Consider the following 20,057-nt stretch of genomic DNA (forward strand, 5'->3'; position numbering starts at 1 on the left):
TCCCTGTCCATCACCAACTCCCAGAGTTCACTCAAACTCACATCCATCGAGTCAGTGATGCCATCCAGCCATATTATCCTCTGTCGTCCCCTTCTCCTCCTGCCCCCAATCCCTCCCAGCATCAGAGTCTTTTCCAATGAGTCAATTCTTCGAATGAGGTGGCCAAAGTACTAGAGTTTCAGCTTCAGCATCATTCCTTCCAAAGAACACCCGGGACTGATCTCCTTTAGAATGCACTGGTTAGATCTCCTTGCAGACCAAGGGACTCTCAAGAGTCTTCTCCAACACCACAGTTCAAAAGCATCAATTCTTCGGTGCTCAGCTTTCCTCACAGTCCAACTCTTACATCCATACATGACCACAGGAAAAACCATAGCCTTGACTAGACGGACCTTTGTTGGCAAAGTAATATCTCTGCTTTTCAATACACTATCTAGGTTGGACATAACTTTTCTTCCAAGGAGTAAGCGTCTTTTAATTTCATGGCTGCAGTCACCATCTGCAGTGATTTTGGAGCCCAACAAAATAAAGTCTGACACTGTTTCCACTGTTTCCCCATTTCCCATGAAGTGATGGGACCAGATGCCATGATCTTCGTTTTCTGAATGTTGAGCTTTAAGCCAACTTTTTCACTCTCCTCTTTCACTTTCATCATGAGGCTTTTTAGTTCCTCTTCACTTTCTGCCATAAGCCTCATTTACATTATAAAAGAAGGGAGACAGTCTCCACCAGTAACTTCAGGTTGGGAGCTGGTGATAAATACATAATTTCAGGTCTCATCCAAGGCCTATTGAATCAGTCAGCATATTTGACCTATGAACAACATAGGGGTGAGGGATGCCCAACCTTCACACTGTCAAAAATCCACGTGTACCCCATCATCAGCTCTCCATTATTGAGATTCCTCCAGAGTACAGTTCTGCCTCCTTGGATTCAAGCAACCAAAGACTGTGTAGTACTGTAGTGTTTATTACTGAAAAAAATTCTCATGTAAGTGTACCCTCGAAGTTCAAATGCATGCTGTTCAGGCCTCACTGTATTTTAATATTGTATCCTAAATGATTCACATGCACCTTAAAGTTTAAGAAGCCTGTGTGAAATGAAAATATCTCCTGCCATATTAATCAACAAGAAATGTCACAGCCATCAGTGATTTCTGGCCTCCAAAAGTGAAAGAAGGCTCCCCAAACTGAGATCCAGCAGATGCTGCCATCCCCCACAATGATTGCTGAGGAGCTGGGGGAATGCAAGAAGCAAGGTGAACAAAGAAACAGGATTGGCCCCAGATAGCTGAGGTGCATGTGAAGGAATGAACTCATTGAGCCAAGAGGCTTGCCTCTTCCCATACATAGAATGCTAAATTCCTTAATTTGATACCTGATCTTTGATGTTCAGACTGCTGTCTGTCTTTGTCGCAAACTTATATATAGCCTCACTCCTTTCCTGCCTCCTTGGAGCAGTTTTCTGAGAGCTTCTGAGAGGCTGTCTCCCGGGCTTGGAGTCCTAAACATTTCCACCAAATAAAATAACTCTCTACTTTCAGATTGTGACTATATTTTTTTGGTCGACACCTGTTATAATAAACCTAGAGCCTCTGACCTATTTAGAGGGTCCCTCGGGTCCTCTGTTCCAATATTCTTCCTATGTGTGTGCTAAGTTGCTTCAGTGGTGTCCAACTCCATGTGACTCTATAGACTGGAGCCTTCCATGGGATTCTCCAAGCAAGAATACTGGAATGGGTTGCCATGCCCTTCTCCAGAGGATCTGCCCGACTCAGAAATCGAAACTGTGTCTCTTACATCTCCTGCTTTGGCAGTCAGGTTCTTAACCACTAGTGCCACCTGGGAAGCTCATTCTTCCCATCCATCAACCAAAACATCACAATAGACAATGAAGAAGCAGGTATGAAAATCAGGCAGTCTTAATTTACAGACTTAAGAGAAGGAACTCAGGAGGGGGAATGTTTGGGGGAAGGATGGGGGAAGGGATAGGCAGGGAGTTTGTGATCAACATGTAGACTGCTACATTTTAAATGGATAACCAACAAGGATCTACCATACATAGCACAGGGAATTCTGCTCAGTGTTAGAGGCAGTCTATACGGGAGGGGCTTTTGAACTGTGGTGTTGGAGAAGGCTCTTGAGAGTCCCTTGGACTGCAAGATCAAACCAGTCAATCCAAAAGGAAATCAGTCCTGAATATTCATTGGAAGGACAGATGCTGAAGCTGAAGTTCCAATACTTTGGTCACCTGATGTGAAGAACTGACTCACTGGAAAAGACCCTGATGCTGGGAAAGATTGAAGGCAGGAGGAGAAGGGGGCGACAAAGGATGAGATGGTTAGATGGCATCACTGACTCAATGGACATGCGTTTGAACAAGTTCCAGGAGTTGGTGATGGGCAGCAAAGCCTGGTGTGCCGTAGTCCATGAGGTCACAAAGAGTCAGACACAACTGAGCAACTGAACTGATTGACTGATATGGGAGAGGAGTTTGGAGGAGAATGGATACATGTATATGTACGGCTAAGTCCCTTTGCTGTCCACCTGAAACTATCATAATATTGCTAATTGGCTATATGCCAATATAAAATAAAAAGTTTAAAAAAAGAAAAAGAAAACCAGGCTGTCTTCTATTAAGCCAGATATTAAGGGATCTACAAAAGTGCAAAACAATGTCACTCTTCTCACTTTTTTCTTTGTGGAAAAGTTGCTTTTTGTAAAAATGTTGTGTATGTTAACATGTAATGAGCTACTTTTACGTGAACTAAATATTTGTAAAATTTCACATTTTCGAATTTTGCACGCTTGTCTTACACCTAGTATTCCTGAACTGATTTTTTTTTAAGGTATAACTTATGTTGATTTTCACTGAAATCACGGTTCTGTCATTACTTTTGTAAATTAATCTGAAAGGATATGCTCAGAAAAGTGCTCCCCTTTTATCATCAGTGTAACTCCTTAATCCCCTTCCAACCTAATTCCCTTATCTTGCTATGAAAATAAGGTGTAATTTTGTGACTAAAGACTTCCAAAGAATGAAGACAATGGGACATTTTATTCTCAAAATTGTGACATATTACTTGCAGCCACAGATTTGGTATCAGATGTGAGAATAAAGATTTTTGGTACATAAAAAAAATATTTTCCAGTTGTAGATATCTGTTGACATCAATGTCCATAGATAAAACTGAGGTAAACAAAAGATCTTTGAGGCCCTCTCATTTTCACAGCAGGCTTTGCAGGTGGCTCAGTGGTAAAGAATCTGCCTGCCAAGCAGGAGATGTGGGTTCAATAGCTGGGTGGGGAAGATGCCCTAAAGATGAAAATGGCAACCCACCCCAGTATTCTAGCCAGAGAAATCCCATGGACAGAGGAGCCCAGCAGGCTAGTCCCTGGGGTCACAAAGAGTCCGACAGACTTATCGACTAAACAACAAAGTTTAACAGCACAAAGTTTAAAATCCAAAAATTTGAGCATCACTGTCTTATGAAGTTTGGGGGAGAGCTTAGAAAAGTATGTGTATCGAAAAGTAAAGTTACTCCTCCATGAAGCCTTCCCAGCCCTCCTCAGGAGCAGCAGGAAATTTGTTTCCATTCCCACAGCATCTTGTGTGTGTGCAGTCCCATCTGATTCTTGCCACCCCATGGACGGTAGCCCACCTCTCCTGCATTGGCAGGCCGGATTCTTTAGCACTGCGCCAGAGTCGCCATAATGCCGCCATAAGTTGATTTATTCATCGTGTCACTTTTTTCACATAGGGAATGAATAAATAAACAAGTACTTCCAGTTTATTTATCCAATGACTGTATTTGAGGTGTCATCCGGTATGGAAAGGTAATCGAAACATTACCTTAATAATCACCGAGTCACTTAGAAACAGTCTCCATTAATTCCCATGCATTTAACTTACTAAAGGATTTGTTAAGTCTTAATTTCCTTATCTAATGCGGCCATCACCAGGTCTTTTCCTGTCCTGGGATGTCTTCTCTAGGCCAGCATCGCTGCATGTGCTTTCTTTTCTAGAGATCTGGGAGGCAGTGAAAGTCCCCCTCACAAGTTCACAAGTTGGCTGTGCCTTTTGGCACAGATCTAATTGGACCAGAGGTCGCGCCTCGAACTCTTGCCAACTGTGTCCGAGGGTGCGTCGACGCTTCGTAAGAACTCTAGGAAATGCGGACTCACCGTGCCCACTGCGGCCCTCGGATCCAGACGGGCTAGACTGGAGCCACAGGAGTATTGGGGGATCCCCCCCGCCCCCCCCGCCCCCGCGCGCCTCCCGCCGCCTTTGGCTGTGCTCGCGTTGAAGCTGCTAGGCCGGCGCCCGCCCTGCTAACCGCTGTGGGTCCCACCAGGTTCTGGGAGTCCAGGAGCAAGGCCCAGCCTGTTCGTTCTCCCACTCACTTTCGCCCCGACAGCTAAGCCGCAGCCCCTGGTGGCGAGACCGCCGGCCCCGAGAGCGCGGCCGCCTGGTTTCCAGTCCCCAGGAGTGGTGTGCGGGTCGCCGCCCGGCCCTGCAGCCCCGGGGCCGGACTAGCTGGAGCCCAGCCGGCACTCACCTCGAGGCCGGCGGCAGGCAGGGTGCAGCGCGGCCACCCCACAAGCGCAGGGTCCCGCGGAGGAGGCGCTTGGCCATGGCTGGGACAGCGAGGGCTGCCGGAGGGGCAACGGACACGTCTCCTCGGGACTCAGAGCGCGCAGGGCGAGGGGCCCGCACTATCCCTGAACCTTACCCGGGTCCCGCCCGTAAAGCGTCGCGCAGCCGCCCTGGTACCTGCCCCCTGAGCGTGCTTCCGGAGCGGTGTCTGCAATCTCCCATCCCCAGTGTCTGCGGTGGTGAGTCGCCCAGCGTTGGGACACGCCCCGCCCAGTCCCTGGAATCTTACCAAAGGAAAGACTCCAGGCGGGAAATTGTTACTTTTTCCTAAGGCGTTGTGTATCTAAGCAGTTCTTTTCAGTGTTCTGAACCGCTTTGAGGAACCGGTATAAGTTCTGGAGCCTCAGGAATACACCCAAACACAAACTCACAAACTTACATGAAGTATTTTTTCTTTTCCTTTTTAGGATTTTTTTCCCCTTATTATTTTTTAATTGAAGTCGTTGATTGACAGTATTAGTGTCAGGTGCACAACGTGCCTGCGTGCTAAGTCGCTTCAGTCCTGTCTGACTCTTTGGACCCTATGGACTGTAGCCCGCCAGGCGCCTCTGTCCATGGGATTCTCCAGGCAAGAATACTGGCTTGGGTTTTCCTCCAGGCTGGTGCACAACATATCAGTTCAAAATTTGTGTAGCTTATACTCCATTTTTAAAACATTGTATTGGGGTATAGTTGATTTACAATGTTGTGTTAGTTTTTGCTGCATAGCAAAGTGAATTAATTATACATATACCTATAAACACTCTTTTAAAAATTCTTTTCTTATATAGGTCATTACAGAGTAGAGTTCCAGGTGGTATATAGTAGGCCTTATTAGTTATCAATTTTATTTTTTGTTTTCCAAAACTTACCTATTTTATATATAGTAGTGTGTCTATGTCAACATCAATCTCCCAATTTATCCTTCCCTTCCCTTTATCCTCTGGTAAGTTTGTTTTCTACACCTGTGAGTCTGTTTCTCTTTTGTAAGAAAGTTCTTCATTTGTATCATTTTGATACTCCACATATAAGCAATAATCATGGTACTGGTCTTTCTCTGTCTGATTTCACTTAGTATGATAATCTCCAGGTCCATTCATGTTGCTGCAAATGACATCATTTCATTCTTTTTATGGTTGAATAATCTTCCATTGTATGTATGTGCCACATCTTCATTACCCACTCCTCTGTGGATGGATGTTTAGGTTATTTCCATAGCATGGCTATTGTGAATAATACTTCAGTGAACATTGGGGTGCATGTATTCTTTTGCATTATGATTTTCTCTGATGTATGCCCAGGAGTAGGGTTGCTGGATCATATGGTAGTTCTATTTTTAGTTTTTTAAGGAACCTCCATACTGTTCCATGAAGTTTATTTTCTAACATTGCAGACTGATTTACTTCACATCAGTTCAGTTCAGTTCAGTTCAGTCGCTCAGTCGTGTCCAACTCTTTGTGACCCCATGAATCACAGCACGCCAGGCTTCCCTGTTCATCACCAACTCCTGGAGTTCACTCAAACTCATGTCCATCAAGTTGGTGATGCCATCCAGCCATATCATTCTCTGTCATTCCCTTCTCCTCCTGCCCCTAATCCCTCCCAGCATCAGAGTCTTTTCCAATGAGTCAACTCTTTGCATGAGGTGGCCAAAGTATTGGAGTTTCAGCCTCAGCATCAGTCCTTCCAATGAACACCCAGGGCTGATCTCCTTTAGAATGGACTGGTTGGATCTCCTTGCAGTCCAAGGGACTCTCAAGAGTCTTCTCCAACACCACAGTTCAAAAGCATCAATTCTTCAGCGCTCAGCCTTCTTCACAGTGCAACTCTCACATCCATACATGACCACAGGAAAAACCATAGCCTTGACTAGACGGACCTTTGTTGGCAAAGTGATGTCTCTGCTTTTTAATATGCTGTCTAGGTTGGTCAAAACTTTTCTTCCAAGGAGTAAGCCTCTTTTAATTTCATGGCTGCAGTCACAGTCTACAATGATTTTGGATCCCAAAAAACATAAAATCTGTCACTGTTTCCATCGTTTCCTCATCTGTTTGCCATGAAGTGATGGGACCTGAGGCCATGATCTCAGTTTTCTGAATGTTGAATTTTAAACCAACATTTTCACTCTCCTCTTTCACTTTCATCAAGAGGCTCTTTAGCTCTTCTTCACTTTATGCCATAAGGGTGATGTTATCTGCATATCTGAGGTTATTGAGCATATATAGTGGTGGCTCTTTAGAATCTTTTGGGTCCTGGTTGACACCCCACAAGTGTATATTTTGTTGGAATTGCCCAATGGTCTTGGTATAAGACCAGAGGGTCTGAGTCTCTACATCTAGGAAGAGGTCATTGACTTAAACAAAAGGCCTCCCATATAGCATCTCATAAGGACTAAGACCAACCTGTTCCTTAGGGGCAATACGGGTGTGGAGGAGAGCTATTGGTAAAGCCTCCTTCCAACCGAGGGAGGTATCCTGGGTTATCTTTTTTATCACGGATTTTAAGAATTGGTTGGCTCTTTCTATTTTTCCTGAAGACTGAGGCCTCCAGGCACAATGGAGATAGTAAGTAATGCCCAATGCTCTGGAGACCTCTTGGGTGACCTTAGAAGTAAATTATGTCTCATTGTCACTTTGTAATGACCTGGGCAGACCAAATCTTGGAATAACTTCATGGAGCATTTTTTTTTTTTCTTTACCACCTGCTCAACCTTCTCAATCTGGGTGGGAAAGCCTTCAATCCATCCTGTGAATGTATCAGTCATGACTAATAGGTATTTATACCGTTGAGAAACTGGCATCTGGGTGAAGTCCATCCGCCAGTCCTCTCCTGGGTAGGTCCCATGCCATTGCACAGGCTGGGCCAACTGGGGTCTTCAAGCTCCTTGGGGGATGTTTAGTTGGCACGTGGGACAAGAGGAGACCACTTGCCTTATAGTCGTTTGAAGGCCTGTTCCTCTCAAAGACCTTTCTAGTAATCTTTGGAGGGCCTTCTCCCCTAAATGAGTGATGACATGTAAGGAGTTAACTAACTTCCATTGAAGATCCCCTGGCAGAAAAAGGAGTCCCTCCTTTGGGAACCACCCCATATGATCTTGAAAACCCTCACTATTAGCTTTAGGAGTCTCACCTTCAGTATATGAAGGAGTTTCTGCCAAATTAGTCTGTGGAACCAAGGTGGCAACCTCTCTTAGGTCATTACTCCATAATGCTGCTCTCTTAGCTGCCTGATTGGCTGCTTGTTTCCCTTGTGCCACCTGCATGCTCCCTTCTTGGTGTCCTTTACAACAGGAGACTGAAACCTCAGCGGGCAGATGGACTACCTCCAAGAGCCTAAGGATTTGGTCACCATACTTGATTGGGGATCCTTTCAATGGCATCTTTCTTTCCAAATAGCAGCATGTGCATGTAGCATCAGAAAGGCATACTTGGAGTTGGTGTAAATGGCTACTCTTTTTCCTTTTTCCAGCTAGAAAGCTCAAGTTAGGGCTACAAGCTCAGTTAATTGTACTGAAGTACCTGATGGAAAAGGTTTAGCTTCTATGGTCTCAAAATTGGAGAGTACTGCATATCCAGGTCTTCTTTTTCCATTCAAGACAAAGCTGCTTCGTTCCGTGTACCAGATTTCATCAGGATTGGTCAGAGGATCTTCTGACAATCCCTCTTGGGGTTTTGTCCAGTGGTCCAAAGTTTCTAGGCAAGAATGAAAGGGGAGAGAGCCCTTGGGAGTAGGCAGGAGGGTAGTTGGGTTAAGAGCCTCACAAGGGGGTATAGTCTGGCCTGGATTTTGCATCAGCACTACTTGAAATCTGAGGATCCTTTGACCAGACATCCATAAGTGGCCTCTCCCATTCAGAAGTTGTTTCACTTGGTGGCTGGTAAAAATAGTTAGTTTGCCCCCAAGAGAGAGTTTTAAAGCATCTTCTATCAGGACTGCAATAGCTGCAAAATTTCAAAAGATCTCTTTCCAATAAGGGAGTAGGACACTCAGTGACCACCAGAAACTGGTGGGAAAATATTTGTCCATCCCAGCAACAAAGAAGTGCTCAGGTTTTGTAATTGTTTTTTCTGTAGCACCTGAAATGGTACAGGTTTTGGAGGAAAAGGTTCTGGAGTAGGAGGTCAGGACAGAGTAGGTAGCCCCTGTGTGAACCAAGAAATTCTCAAACCTACCTGCCACATCCAGCTGCACCCTTGGCTCAAGGCCCGTGATGGTTATCTGTGACAGGCAGGCTGGCTGGAACGGGCTGTGTCAGTACTATTAAACAATTGTGAGGGAACACTTGGTGCTTGACCTTGAGGCTCTTGGATCCCAAGGGTAGCGTGTTGACCAATGTCCCAATTGATGGCAGTTTTAGCCAGCCATTTTAGGAGGCTTGTTACTGTTTGGGCACTTGTTGGCCCATTGTCCAGCCTATCTACAGATTAGGCATTTGCCTCGTGCCTTGTCCTTCAAGGACTTGTGGTGCGCCATATGGCTTCCCTGGAGGGCGGCCAGCATCTGGACATACCTTGTCTCTTTCCTTCTCTTCCTTTCCTGGGCCTTGGCCTCCCTTTCCTGTTCTCTGTTATAAAAGATATTGGGGACTATCTGGACAATCTCATCTAAAGAGGCAGCAGAGTCTGATGTCTGATGCACATTGGGAGAGGAATTTGTCCTTTAAAATCACCTGTCCCTCGTATGAGTCTAAGTCCAGGTTGGTAAACTTTAGAGGGCCTCTTTTAGCCTTTCCGGAAAGGCAATGGGGTTCTTGTTGGGCTCCTGAGCTACTGCTGAGACTGGGCACAGTCCCACCATGAACAGGCCTCCTCCTATTTCCATGGGTGGACTTCCTTAGGGATGAGTTGTTCTGAAACTTATCCTACCCAGTACTGTTGTAATCTGAGAACCAGGCATCCTTGGGTCAGGGTGCAGATCCCCAGGGAGGCTGAGGCATGACAAGCTCCTGGAGATCGAATCCCTGGGCAAGGCAAACCATGTAGGTCTCCTGAGAATTGGGTCCCTGGGCAGGTCGAGGAATGTCAACCTCCTGGGATCCCCGGACTGGCAGATCCCAGAGCAGGTTGAGGCGTGACAAACTTTCTAGGACCAGATCCATTGGCAGGTCAAGGCAGGTCGACCTCCTTGGAACCCCATACTGGAGTTGGGCATCCTCAAGTTGTCCAGTATGACCAGTGCTGGGTAGGATTAAGGGATTGCAATCTTAACTCATTGATGGTCTGTTCACCAGAGATGGAAATAGATATCATAATGTAAAGCAATCCAAGCCTGTGCCCTGAGATTGGGAACCTGGTGAAGCAGCCATAAACCTTATCCTTTTACTGTTCTGAGGAATGCAAGTCACTGATTTCCTCCCCTAGTCCTCCATAAGAACAGTTTAGGGTGTTTCCAATGGTAAACATTTCATTGTCATAGACCCACTTTGGGTAGTAACAGAAATAATGCTTTATTGACTATGCCAAAGCCTTTGAAGCTGTGTGGATCACAATAAACTGTGGGAAATTCTGAAAGAGATGGGAATACCAGACCACCTGACCTGCCTCTTGAGAAATCTGTATGCAGGTCAGGAAGCAACAGTTAGAACTGGACATGGAACAACAGACTGGTTCCAAATAGGAAAAGGAGTTCGTCAAGGCTGTATATTGTCACCCTACTTATTTAACTTATATGAAGAGTACTTCATGAGAAACGTTGGGCTGGAAGAAGCACAAGCTAGAATCAAGATTGCCAGGAGAAATATCAATAACCTCAGATATGCAGATGACACCACCCTTATGGCAGAAAGTGAAGAGGAACTAAAAAGCCTCTTGATGAAAGTGAAAGAGGAGAGTGAAAAAGTTGGCTTAATGTTCAACATTCAGAAAACTAAGATCATGGGATCTGGTCCCATCACTTCATGGGAAATAGATGGGGAAACAGTGGAAACAGTGTCAGACTTTATTTTTGGGGGCTCCAAAATCACTGCAGTCATGAAATTAAAAGATGCTTACTCCTTGGAAGGAAAGTTATGTCCAACCTAGATAGCATATTGAAAAGCAGAGACATTAGTTTGCCAACAAAGGTTCGTCTAGTCAAGGCTATGGTTTTTCCAGTGGTCATGTATGGATGTGAGAGTTGGACTTTGAAGAAAGCTGAGCGTTGAAGAATTGATGCTTTTGAACTGTGGTGTTGGAGAAGACTCTTGAGAGTCCCTTGAATTGCAAGGAGATCCAACCAGTCCATTCTAAAGATCAGCCCTGGGTGTTCTTTGGAAGGAATGATGCTAAAGCTGAAATTCCAGTACTTTGGCCAACTCATGCAAAGAGTTAACTCATTGGAAAAGACTCTGATGCTGAGAGGGATTGGGAGCAGGAGGTGAAGGGGACGACAGAGGATGAGATGGCTGGATGGCATCACTGACTCAATGGATGTGAGTTTGAGTGAACTCCAGGAGTTGGTGATGGACAGGGAGGCCTGGCATGCTGCAATTCATGGGACTGCAAAGAGTTGGACACGACTGAGTGACTGAACTGAACTAAACTGAACTAAATGACAAAGGAGTGGGTTTTCTGGTCCTTTTAGGAGCATTAAGAGTATTTTAATAATAAACAGGGTGGAGCGATGTTGCCTACGAGGGGCATGGTCCTGGTTGTAGGAGTTAGTAAGTGGCTTAAGAACAAATCAATAAGAGGCAACAGACCAGATGTTCCATAAAAGTGGAATGGGGATTTGATCCAGGGATATGTTTGTAACTTTAGGAGAAGGGTGGTAAGGGTTTGGGCCCAAATGGCCTTCAGGGCTAACACCCAAAGTGGCAAACATTATCCCTGGAAGCCCAATTGCCCTTGAAGGGATGCCACCAACAGGTGGACTTCTAGCAGGCATTGTGTGCCTGTCACTTGCCCTAGTGAGTCCACTGAGAGGTGCTGTTGACACACATGTTGTAGGGAACATGGAGGATGAAGCCCTGAATCTCTAGAGGGATTGGATATTATACAGTGTTTCCATCCCAAAGCCTAGCTATTTTCTGGTTTTCCCTTCAGAAGATTGTAGAGGCAACATTGTGAGCCCGGACAGGGCTCAGGAAAAGAGCATGAAACAGGAGGGAAGAGGGCAGGGCACAACTTTTGAAAGAATGTCATAGCCCAAGGCTATAACATAAAGCAATTAAAATCAAATGGTTCCAAGATGGAAGACGAGTCAAATTCAACTAATCTTTGATTCTCAATCTGCAAGCTAAGTGACACACCAAGAGGCACGAGGACTGTTCTAAGGCACTATCAAAAGACCAAGGAGTGGGTGCTTCCGCAATTGTTAGAATGATCCTCCAATTCATTAGTATATGAAATTACCCAGCTCACAAAAGCTAACCACACCACATTTCATGGCCACTGCATACACCCTTGTTAAAGGCACAGACTCTGTGGAGTGTGCTTCTCTCTGAATCCAAACAAATCTACCTCTTACGTAATGCTGTGTCTCTCACTGAATTTGTTTTGCAAGAAGACATGAAGAACCTGAGCTTCATTAGGTCCTAAAACCAAGCACCATGGGTTTTGGCTGGGCTCAAGTCCCAGTTGGGTACAACTGAGTGATTAAGCATAGTACAGAGCCCCTGCCATGTGGGTTTGAGTCCTAATCTTAGGTAAACAGTTTCAAACACAATGTTCAGAAATGGAAAGATGAGGACCTGCCCAACACTTTTTAAGCAGTGGCATAGATGGGAGAGGAGCTAAAGGATGGGAAGAAAAAGCAGTGGGAAAAAACTGCCAAGGAATCTCCTTCATAACCTGCTAGAAAATCTGCTAAATACCTGACTTGTGTTCACAGTTTTCATTGGCCTGATCCTTGGCACAAAGAAGATTAAGGACAGAGGAACCCTCACCCACTCGGGCAACAGTTAATAGGGCACAACAGATAGCGGAGCCTTCAGGACACACTGGAGAGTAGCCCCTGCCAGAGTCCCTCAGTTTCACCCACTGCCGCTTGCCTGTTCACAGGGGTTTCAAGGAAACAAGAAATGAAAAATTGTAAAGGGATTAAGATTTTGTTAGCCATATATCCTTCCAACCATAGGGGTGAGGACCTCCTATCATAACTGGAGGTCTTCTGGAATCTGAGACTGAGCCGTGTGAGCTTTCTGCCAAGTTTGTTTTTGTTGTCCCAGTTTCCAGCACACTAGGCTTCTTGTCCGGAGAAGGCACTGGCATCCCACTCCAGTACTCTTGCCTGGAAAATCCCACAGATGGAGGAGCCTGGTAGGCTGCAGTCCATGGGGTCAATAAGAGTTGGACACAACTGAGCGACTTCACTTTCACGCATTGGAGAAGGAAATGGCAACCCACTCCAATGTTCTTGCTTGGAGAATCCCAGGGACGGGGGAGCCTGGTGGGCTGCTGTCTATGGGGTTGCACAGAGTCGGACACGGCTGAAGCGACTTAGCAGCAGCAGCAACAGTAGTACACCTTCGAGGGGTGAAGGCAAGCCGACCTCAAAGAAGAGGCCTCAGTCCTTCTAGGCTTCCTCCTTTTATACATTGGTCTCCTCCTCGCTGAACCTGCCCTATGCAAATTGGGCTAGCCAAGAAGTGGGAGTGTTTGTTTCACCTGAAGTTCTCACTCGGATCTGCAGGTTTTCTTTTTTTCCATTTTCATAGCCTTTTCCCTTTCTTTGCCTTTTAGTCACCACCATTTTGGACTCCTTTTTCCTATTCTAACCACCTAACACTTCCAAGGAATGAGCATCTTTTAATTGAAGCTGTAGAAGAGAGCAAAATTTGTCATGCAAGAAACTACTCAATCTTCACTGTAAAATGTAAAGAACTATTCATAACTAAAGGCATCTATTCTTAGAAAGCTAATATCAATCACCTCTTCTCTTGCTGATCATGTGGTAGAGATGTTCTGATTTGAAAAACACCTTGATCAATAGAGATGCACAATAGAATCAATACTCTGATAAAAGATCCTGATGCTGGGAAAGATTGAAGGCAAAAGGAGAAGAGGGCAGTAGATGATGAGCTGGTTAGATAGCATTACCAACTCAATGGACATGAATTTGAGCAAACTCTGGGAGACAGTGGAGAATAGGGAAGCCTGGTATGCTGTCCATGGGGTCACAAAGAGTTGACACAATTAAGCAATTGAAGAATAACATGTAAACTGGTAGGGAGTGCTGGAGTCTGAAGGAGCCCAAACTCAGAGATAATTATTCCTGTTAATTTTCCACCATGGACTTCTGGTAAGTAAGAAGAAGTACCACTAAGATTATACATTGTTGATGAGAAGTGCAAATTGTTACAACCTTCAAGAAATAAAATTTAATCAGATCAGATCAGATCAGTCGCTCAGTCGTGTCCGACTCTTTGGGATCCCATGAATCGAAGCACGCCAGGCCTCCCTGTCCCTCACCAACTCCCGGAGTTCACTCAGACTCACGTCCATCGAGTCAGTGATTCCATCCAGCCATCTCATCCTCTGTCATCCCCTTCTCATCCTGCCACCAATCCCTCCCAGCATCAGAGTCTTTTCCAATGAGTCAACTCTAAAATTTAATAATAACTATCAAAATCACACAAGTGCCTATACCTTTTCACCAGTAATGCAATTTGAGGGAATTTATCCTGTAGCTATGCTTGCATACCCAGTAAGTGAACAATATATAAATTATTCTTTGCTCATCCATCCATGGGATTTTTCAGACAAGAATACTGGAGTGGGTTGCCATTTCCTTCTCCAGGGGATCTTCCCAACCCAGGGATCAAACCCAGGTCTCCCACATTGTAGACAGATGCTTTTACTGTCTGAGCCACCAGGGAAGTCCTCTTTGTAACATAGTTTGTAGTAAAAGAAAATGTAAATATTACACATATATGGAATTGAGTAGCTAAGTTATATTCAGTCATACAATATGTCATGGGTGTATAAAAATGAGGACATACTCTATGTACAATATGAAAAGATCTCTAAGATATATTTGTTAAGTGAAAAAAAGGGAAAGTATAGGATAATGTCTGTGGTGTGTTACCTTTTGAGTAACAAAGGGAGATAAGTAGAATATATTTTGTATTTGATTGTGCAGGTATGAAGAAAATCTGACAAAATATACAAGAAGCAATAGTTTTTCCCTGTGGGTTTTTCTGAGGGGAAGAGTAGTATTGAAAACTGAATGGGTGGTGAACTGAGTGAGAGAGAATTTTCACATCTTACTTAAATTTCTAATGCTATAGTAATGTATTACATTTTTGAAGTTAAGTTAAAAATTATACTTGACTTTACAGAAGAGTCAATGAAAACCCAGCTGTCAAAAATGAAGGGAAACATGGGACTTCCCTGGTGATCCACGCTCCTAAAGCAGGGGGCCCAGGTTGGATCCTTGGTCAGGGAATTGGATCCCACATGCCACGGCTAGGATCAGGTGCAGCCAAAAAAGAAAAAGAAAATGAAGAGAAAAAAAAAACAGGAAGTGGGCACTGGAAATTTCATTGCCTTTGGAAGCAGGTAGGGAACTTCCCTGACCTTGACAATTTAGAACTTCCCCGACCTTGAGTTTAAGTGATTATCCAAAAGATGTGGACAGAAGCTAAGATCCTACATTAAACTGGAACCCTTAAAGGGCTACAATCTAAGTGAAAAGACAAAGAAAAATTCTGCTGTTGTTAAAAGAGTAGATCTTAGAAGTTATCACAAGAATAAAGAACTTGTAACTATGTGTGTTGGTGGATGTTAACTTATCGTGGTGATCATTTTGCAATATACACATGCAGCAAATCCTTATGTTGTACACCTGAAACTAATACAATGTTAAAAGGTAATTATATCTCAGTTTAAAAGAAAGGAAAAAAATTTGCTCAAAAGCCCAAGCAGGTAAGTGATCAGGAAACGTATGCATCTCAACTTTGGCTTTGAGTATGGGAAAAATATTCTCCTAAAGATTCATAACTATTGGCCTGACCTCACTTGGGTTAGGTTTCAAATATTCAGCCACAAGAATGGCTATAAGTTAGAATAAGGCCAGGTTGCCCATTATTGCCATAGTACTTAATATTTTACTGGAGACAAAAGAAAATATATATGTAAAAATTGAAAAGGGAAAAATAATTGCAGATAGTATTCTTTATCTGAAGAAATAAGAAATTAAGTAAAGTAACTCTTTATACAATACAATAATTTAGTAAGGTAGCAGGAAAAAATAGTGTACAGAAATGGTAGTCTTCCTATATATGAACAAGTGGTTTGAAAAAGCAGGAGACAAAATATTTTGAGCTGATGGAAAGAAGACACAAATATGTGAAAGACATTCTATGAAATAAATATAAGTGAATTGATCTTGCCAATTGAAAGACAGAAATTATCTGGTTGGATTAAAACAATAATAATAAACTCCTAAAAAACACACTTAAATTCAGCTATAAGCTGTTTGTAGCAGACAAACTTAACACTTAAGAACCTGGGGATCTCAGAAGTAAAAATATAATAAATATGTTAGATAAGACTGAACCAGTGGAAAGTCATGTACCTATTCAAGATGAGACAAAGTGGATTAATGTAAAAAAATGATAAAGAATAAAAAGGTCATTTGATAGAATCCAATTTTTAATCATGATAAAAACCTTTTAATAACCCTGAAATCTTAAACCCAATAAAGGGGTGTATACAATATAATCTGCAGCAAATGTTACAATAAATGTCAAAACCTCACAAGTATTTCCTTAATTTCTTTTCTAATATTACTTCTATTTAAAATTAAATTCCAATCATTATAATGATAAAATTAGAAGAAGAAATAAAAGTTCTGAAGATTGAATAGGAAGTACAAAAGTTATTGTTAGCAGATAAAGATTACCTATATGGAAAAAACCCCCAAAATACTGCAGTCAATTATTAGACATAAGATCTCATAAAGTATGAGATCAATATTGAACACTCAGTTGGGCTCTTATACATCAGCAAGTCAGAAAATGGGAATGTGAAAGAGGTAACTGTGTATCAGACCAAGCACCTGTTCTTCATTATTATCAAGACTTTGTTATGTAACCTGCAACTGATGAGTAATTATGCTGATGATAGGCAGTTTCATTGAAGAATGGGCACTAGTCACGTAGCCCTGAGGTTTAAAAGCTTATAAAACCTGAAGGACTCCAGTGCTGATGGTCTGACTGGCCAGACGTGCTAGTCACCAAAGTTCTCTTATGTTGTCACACAGTCTGTATTGGTGGCTATTGGATATTCTTTTTTCAAATTAAGTAAACTTGGGGCTTGGAGAAGGCAATGGCACCCCACTCCAGTACTCTTGCCTGGAGAATCCCATGGATGGAGGAGTCTGGTGGGCTGCAGTCCATGGGGTTGCTAGGAGTCAGATACAACTGGGCGACTTCACTTTCCCTTTTCACTTTCATGCATTGGAGAAGGAAATGGCAACCCACTCCAGTGTTCTTGCCTGGAGAATCCCAGGGACGGGGGAGCCTGGTGGGCTGCTGTCTATGGGGTTGCACAGAGTCAGACACGACTGAAGTGACTTAGCAGTAGCAGTAGCAGTAAACTTGGGGCTGATGAAGGCAATTTTTTTCTTGTGAATTTAATTACTAGTCCAAACCCTACTGCTGGTTGAGAAGAGTGAATGTTTCTTTTTCCAAAATTATTTTGTAAATTGAATAAAATTCCCATTTGCTTTCAAAAAAAGCAAAAATTCTATAATATATATGAAATAACAAAGGATCAAGAAAAATCAAGACATTTCTGAAGAAGGACAAATTGGGGAGAGGGCCTTACAAAATCATTAATTAAGAAAATGAATTTTAATGAGATAAATAAATTGACCAAGAGAACAACTTAGCTTCAAAACATACCTTCCTATTTATGTAAACTTAATATATGACAATGTGTGTGTGCCAAGTAACTTCAGTTATATTTGACTGTTTGCAACCCTATGGACTGTAGCCCACCAGGCTCCTCTGTTTATGGAATTCTCCAGGGAAGAATACTGGAGAAGGTTGCCATTGCCTCCTCCAGGTATCTTCCTGACCCAGGGATCGAACCTGCATCTCTTGCAGCTCCTGCATTGCAGGCAGATATTTTACCACTGAGCCACCGAGGAAGACCCCAGTATATGACAGAGATTAAAAAGTAGTGTGAAGTGGGTGAATTATTCCATAAATGGTGCTGGGATAATTCTTTATCTCTATGTAAAAATAAAATAAATTCTTAGGACACACTATTCCCAAATCAATTTCAGGCATAAAGAAAAGCTATAATACTTTTAGAAGAAAAGAGAAAAATACCTTTATGGTCTCAAAATAGATTTTCTTAAAACATTCTTAAAAACACTTCAAGGAAAGGATTGGTACATTTTATTATGTTAAAACTGAAATATTCTATGTATTAAAGACATATTGGATTATTACTCAGAATATTAAAAATACTCCCACAAATCAATAAGAAAATGTCAAACAACCCTCCCCCAAATAGATAATGGATATGAATAGACAATTTATAGGAGAGAAAAAACCAAATGACCAATAAATACAGTAATAGATGGTAAAACTCATCAGTAGCCAGAAAACTGCTAATTAAAACTGTAGTGTGATAATATTTAAAACGCTGCAAACTAGCAAACATTATAAACATGTCAGTACCAAATATTGAACAGAGATAATTTATAAAAGTGGATAGTGAGACTAGCAATTGTTATGTTGTCTTTGGAAGTGCAATGTGGCAATACTTAAGTTATATTTATCTTGAAGTGAGGCTACTCCTCAGTATAAATTGTATAGGAATAGTTCTTAAAGTGACCAGAAGGATCAGAGTCGTTGAAGAACTGTTAGAAATGCAAATTATAGGTCCCCACCTCTGAATCCCAGGTGGCTCAGTGGTAAAGAATCTGCCAGCCAAGTAGGAGACCTGGGTTCGATCCTTGGGTTTGGAAGATCTCCTGGAGAAGGGACCGGCTACGCACTTCAGTATTCTGGCCTGGAGAGAGATACTCAAGAGAGTCGCAAAGAGTCAAATGCGACTGAGCGACTTTCACTGTATAGGGCTTTCCCAGGTGGCTCTGTGGTAAAGAATCTGCCTGCCAATGCAGAAGATGAAGGAGATGCTGGTTCAATCACTGGTTTGATCACTGGATCGGGAAGATGCTCTAGAGGAGGAAGTGGCAACCCACTCTAGTATTCTTGCCTGCAAAATCCCATGGACAGAGGAGCCTGCAGGGCTACAGTCCATAGGGTCGTGAGGATTCCTCTGAATTAGGACTGCACATCCCTTTGAATTAGGAAAAACCTGGAGGGTGGGACCCATCAACAGTATTTTTACAAGCCCTCCATGTGATTCTGATGCATACTAAGGTTTAAGATCCATTACCCTAGAGAAAAATCACTTGTGCCTATAAAGTTTTTTCTGTAGGAATATTTACTGCAGAATTGTTTAAAACGGGAGAACAATTAGAAGTATCCTAAATATTCATTAGTATAAAATATATAAATAATGTAATAATTTAAAGGATAACTAATGTAAGAATGTGTATTCTGTCATAGTTCTACAATAGAAGCCTATGCCAGAGTTAAGAGGATGAACTAGAATTGGATGTATGATATGTATTTATATATCTTAATATTACATTGAGCATTCTTTGGCATTGCCTTTCTTTGGGATTAGAATGAAAACTGACCTTTTCCAGTCCTGTGGCCACTGCTGAGTTTTCTAAATTTGCTGGCATATTGAGTGCAGCACTTTCACAGCATCATCTTTCAGGATTTGGAATAGCTCAACTGGAATTCCATCACCTCCACTAGCTTTGTTTGTAGTGATGCTTCCTAAGGCCCACTTGCCTTCACATTCCAAGATGTCTGACTCTAGGTGAGTGATCACACCATTGTGATTATCTGGGTCATGAAGGTCTTTTTTGTACAGTTTTTCTGTGTGTTCTTGCCACCTCTGCTTAATATCTTCTGCTTCTGTTATGTCCATACCATTTCTGTCCTTTATTGAGCCCATCTTTGCATGAAAAGTTCCCTTGGTATCTCTCATTTTTTTTAAGAGATCGCTAGCCTTTCCCATTCTATTTGTTTTCCTCTATTTCTTTGCACTGATCGCTGAGGAAGGCTTTCTTATCTCTCCTTGCTATTCTTTGGAACTCTGCATTCAAATGGGTATATCTTTCCTTTTCTCCTTTGCTTTTCGCTTCTCTTCTTTTCACAGCTATTTCTAAGGCCTTCTCAGACAGCCATTTTGCTTTTTTGCATTTCTTTTTCTTGGGGATGGTCTTGATCCCTGTCTCCTGTACAATGTCATGAGCCTCCGTCCATAGTTCATCAGGCACTCTATCTATCAGCTCTAGTCCTTTAAATCTATTTCTCACTTCCACTGTATAATTGTCAGAGATTTGATTTAGATCATACCTGAATGGTCTAGTGGTTTCCCCCACTTTCTTCAATTTAAGTCTGAATT

General features: G+C 42.7%; 1 protein-coding gene across 3 annotated transcripts in view; it reads right to left on the reverse strand.

Annotated features, from left to right (window-relative positions):
- The window catches only part of ACADL (acyl-CoA dehydrogenase long chain), a 41,276-nt gene extending 36,443 nt beyond the window's left edge, over window positions 1-4,833 (reverse strand). For 2 of the 3 annotated variants that reach the window (XM_019976227.2, XM_019976213.2), the window contains exon 1: window positions 4,733-4,833. In XM_019976227.2, coding sequence (XP_019831786.2) covers window positions 4,733-4,818 — 86 coding nt within the window. In that variant the 5' untranslated portion in view covers window positions 4,819-4,833. Of the gene's footprint in view, window positions 1-4,558 lie in introns of all 3 variants that reach the window. The other variant, XM_019976220.2, reaches the window with a different exon arrangement.
- Window positions 4,834-20,057: the final 15,224 nt, after the last annotated feature.

The sequence above is a fragment of the Bos indicus genome, chromosome 2 (genome assembly GCF_029378745.1).
Source record: "Bos indicus isolate NIAB-ARS_2022 breed Sahiwal x Tharparkar chromosome 2, NIAB-ARS_B.indTharparkar_mat_pri_1.0, whole genome shotgun sequence".
Taxonomy (NCBI): domain Eukaryota; kingdom Metazoa; phylum Chordata; class Mammalia; order Artiodactyla; family Bovidae; genus Bos; species Bos indicus.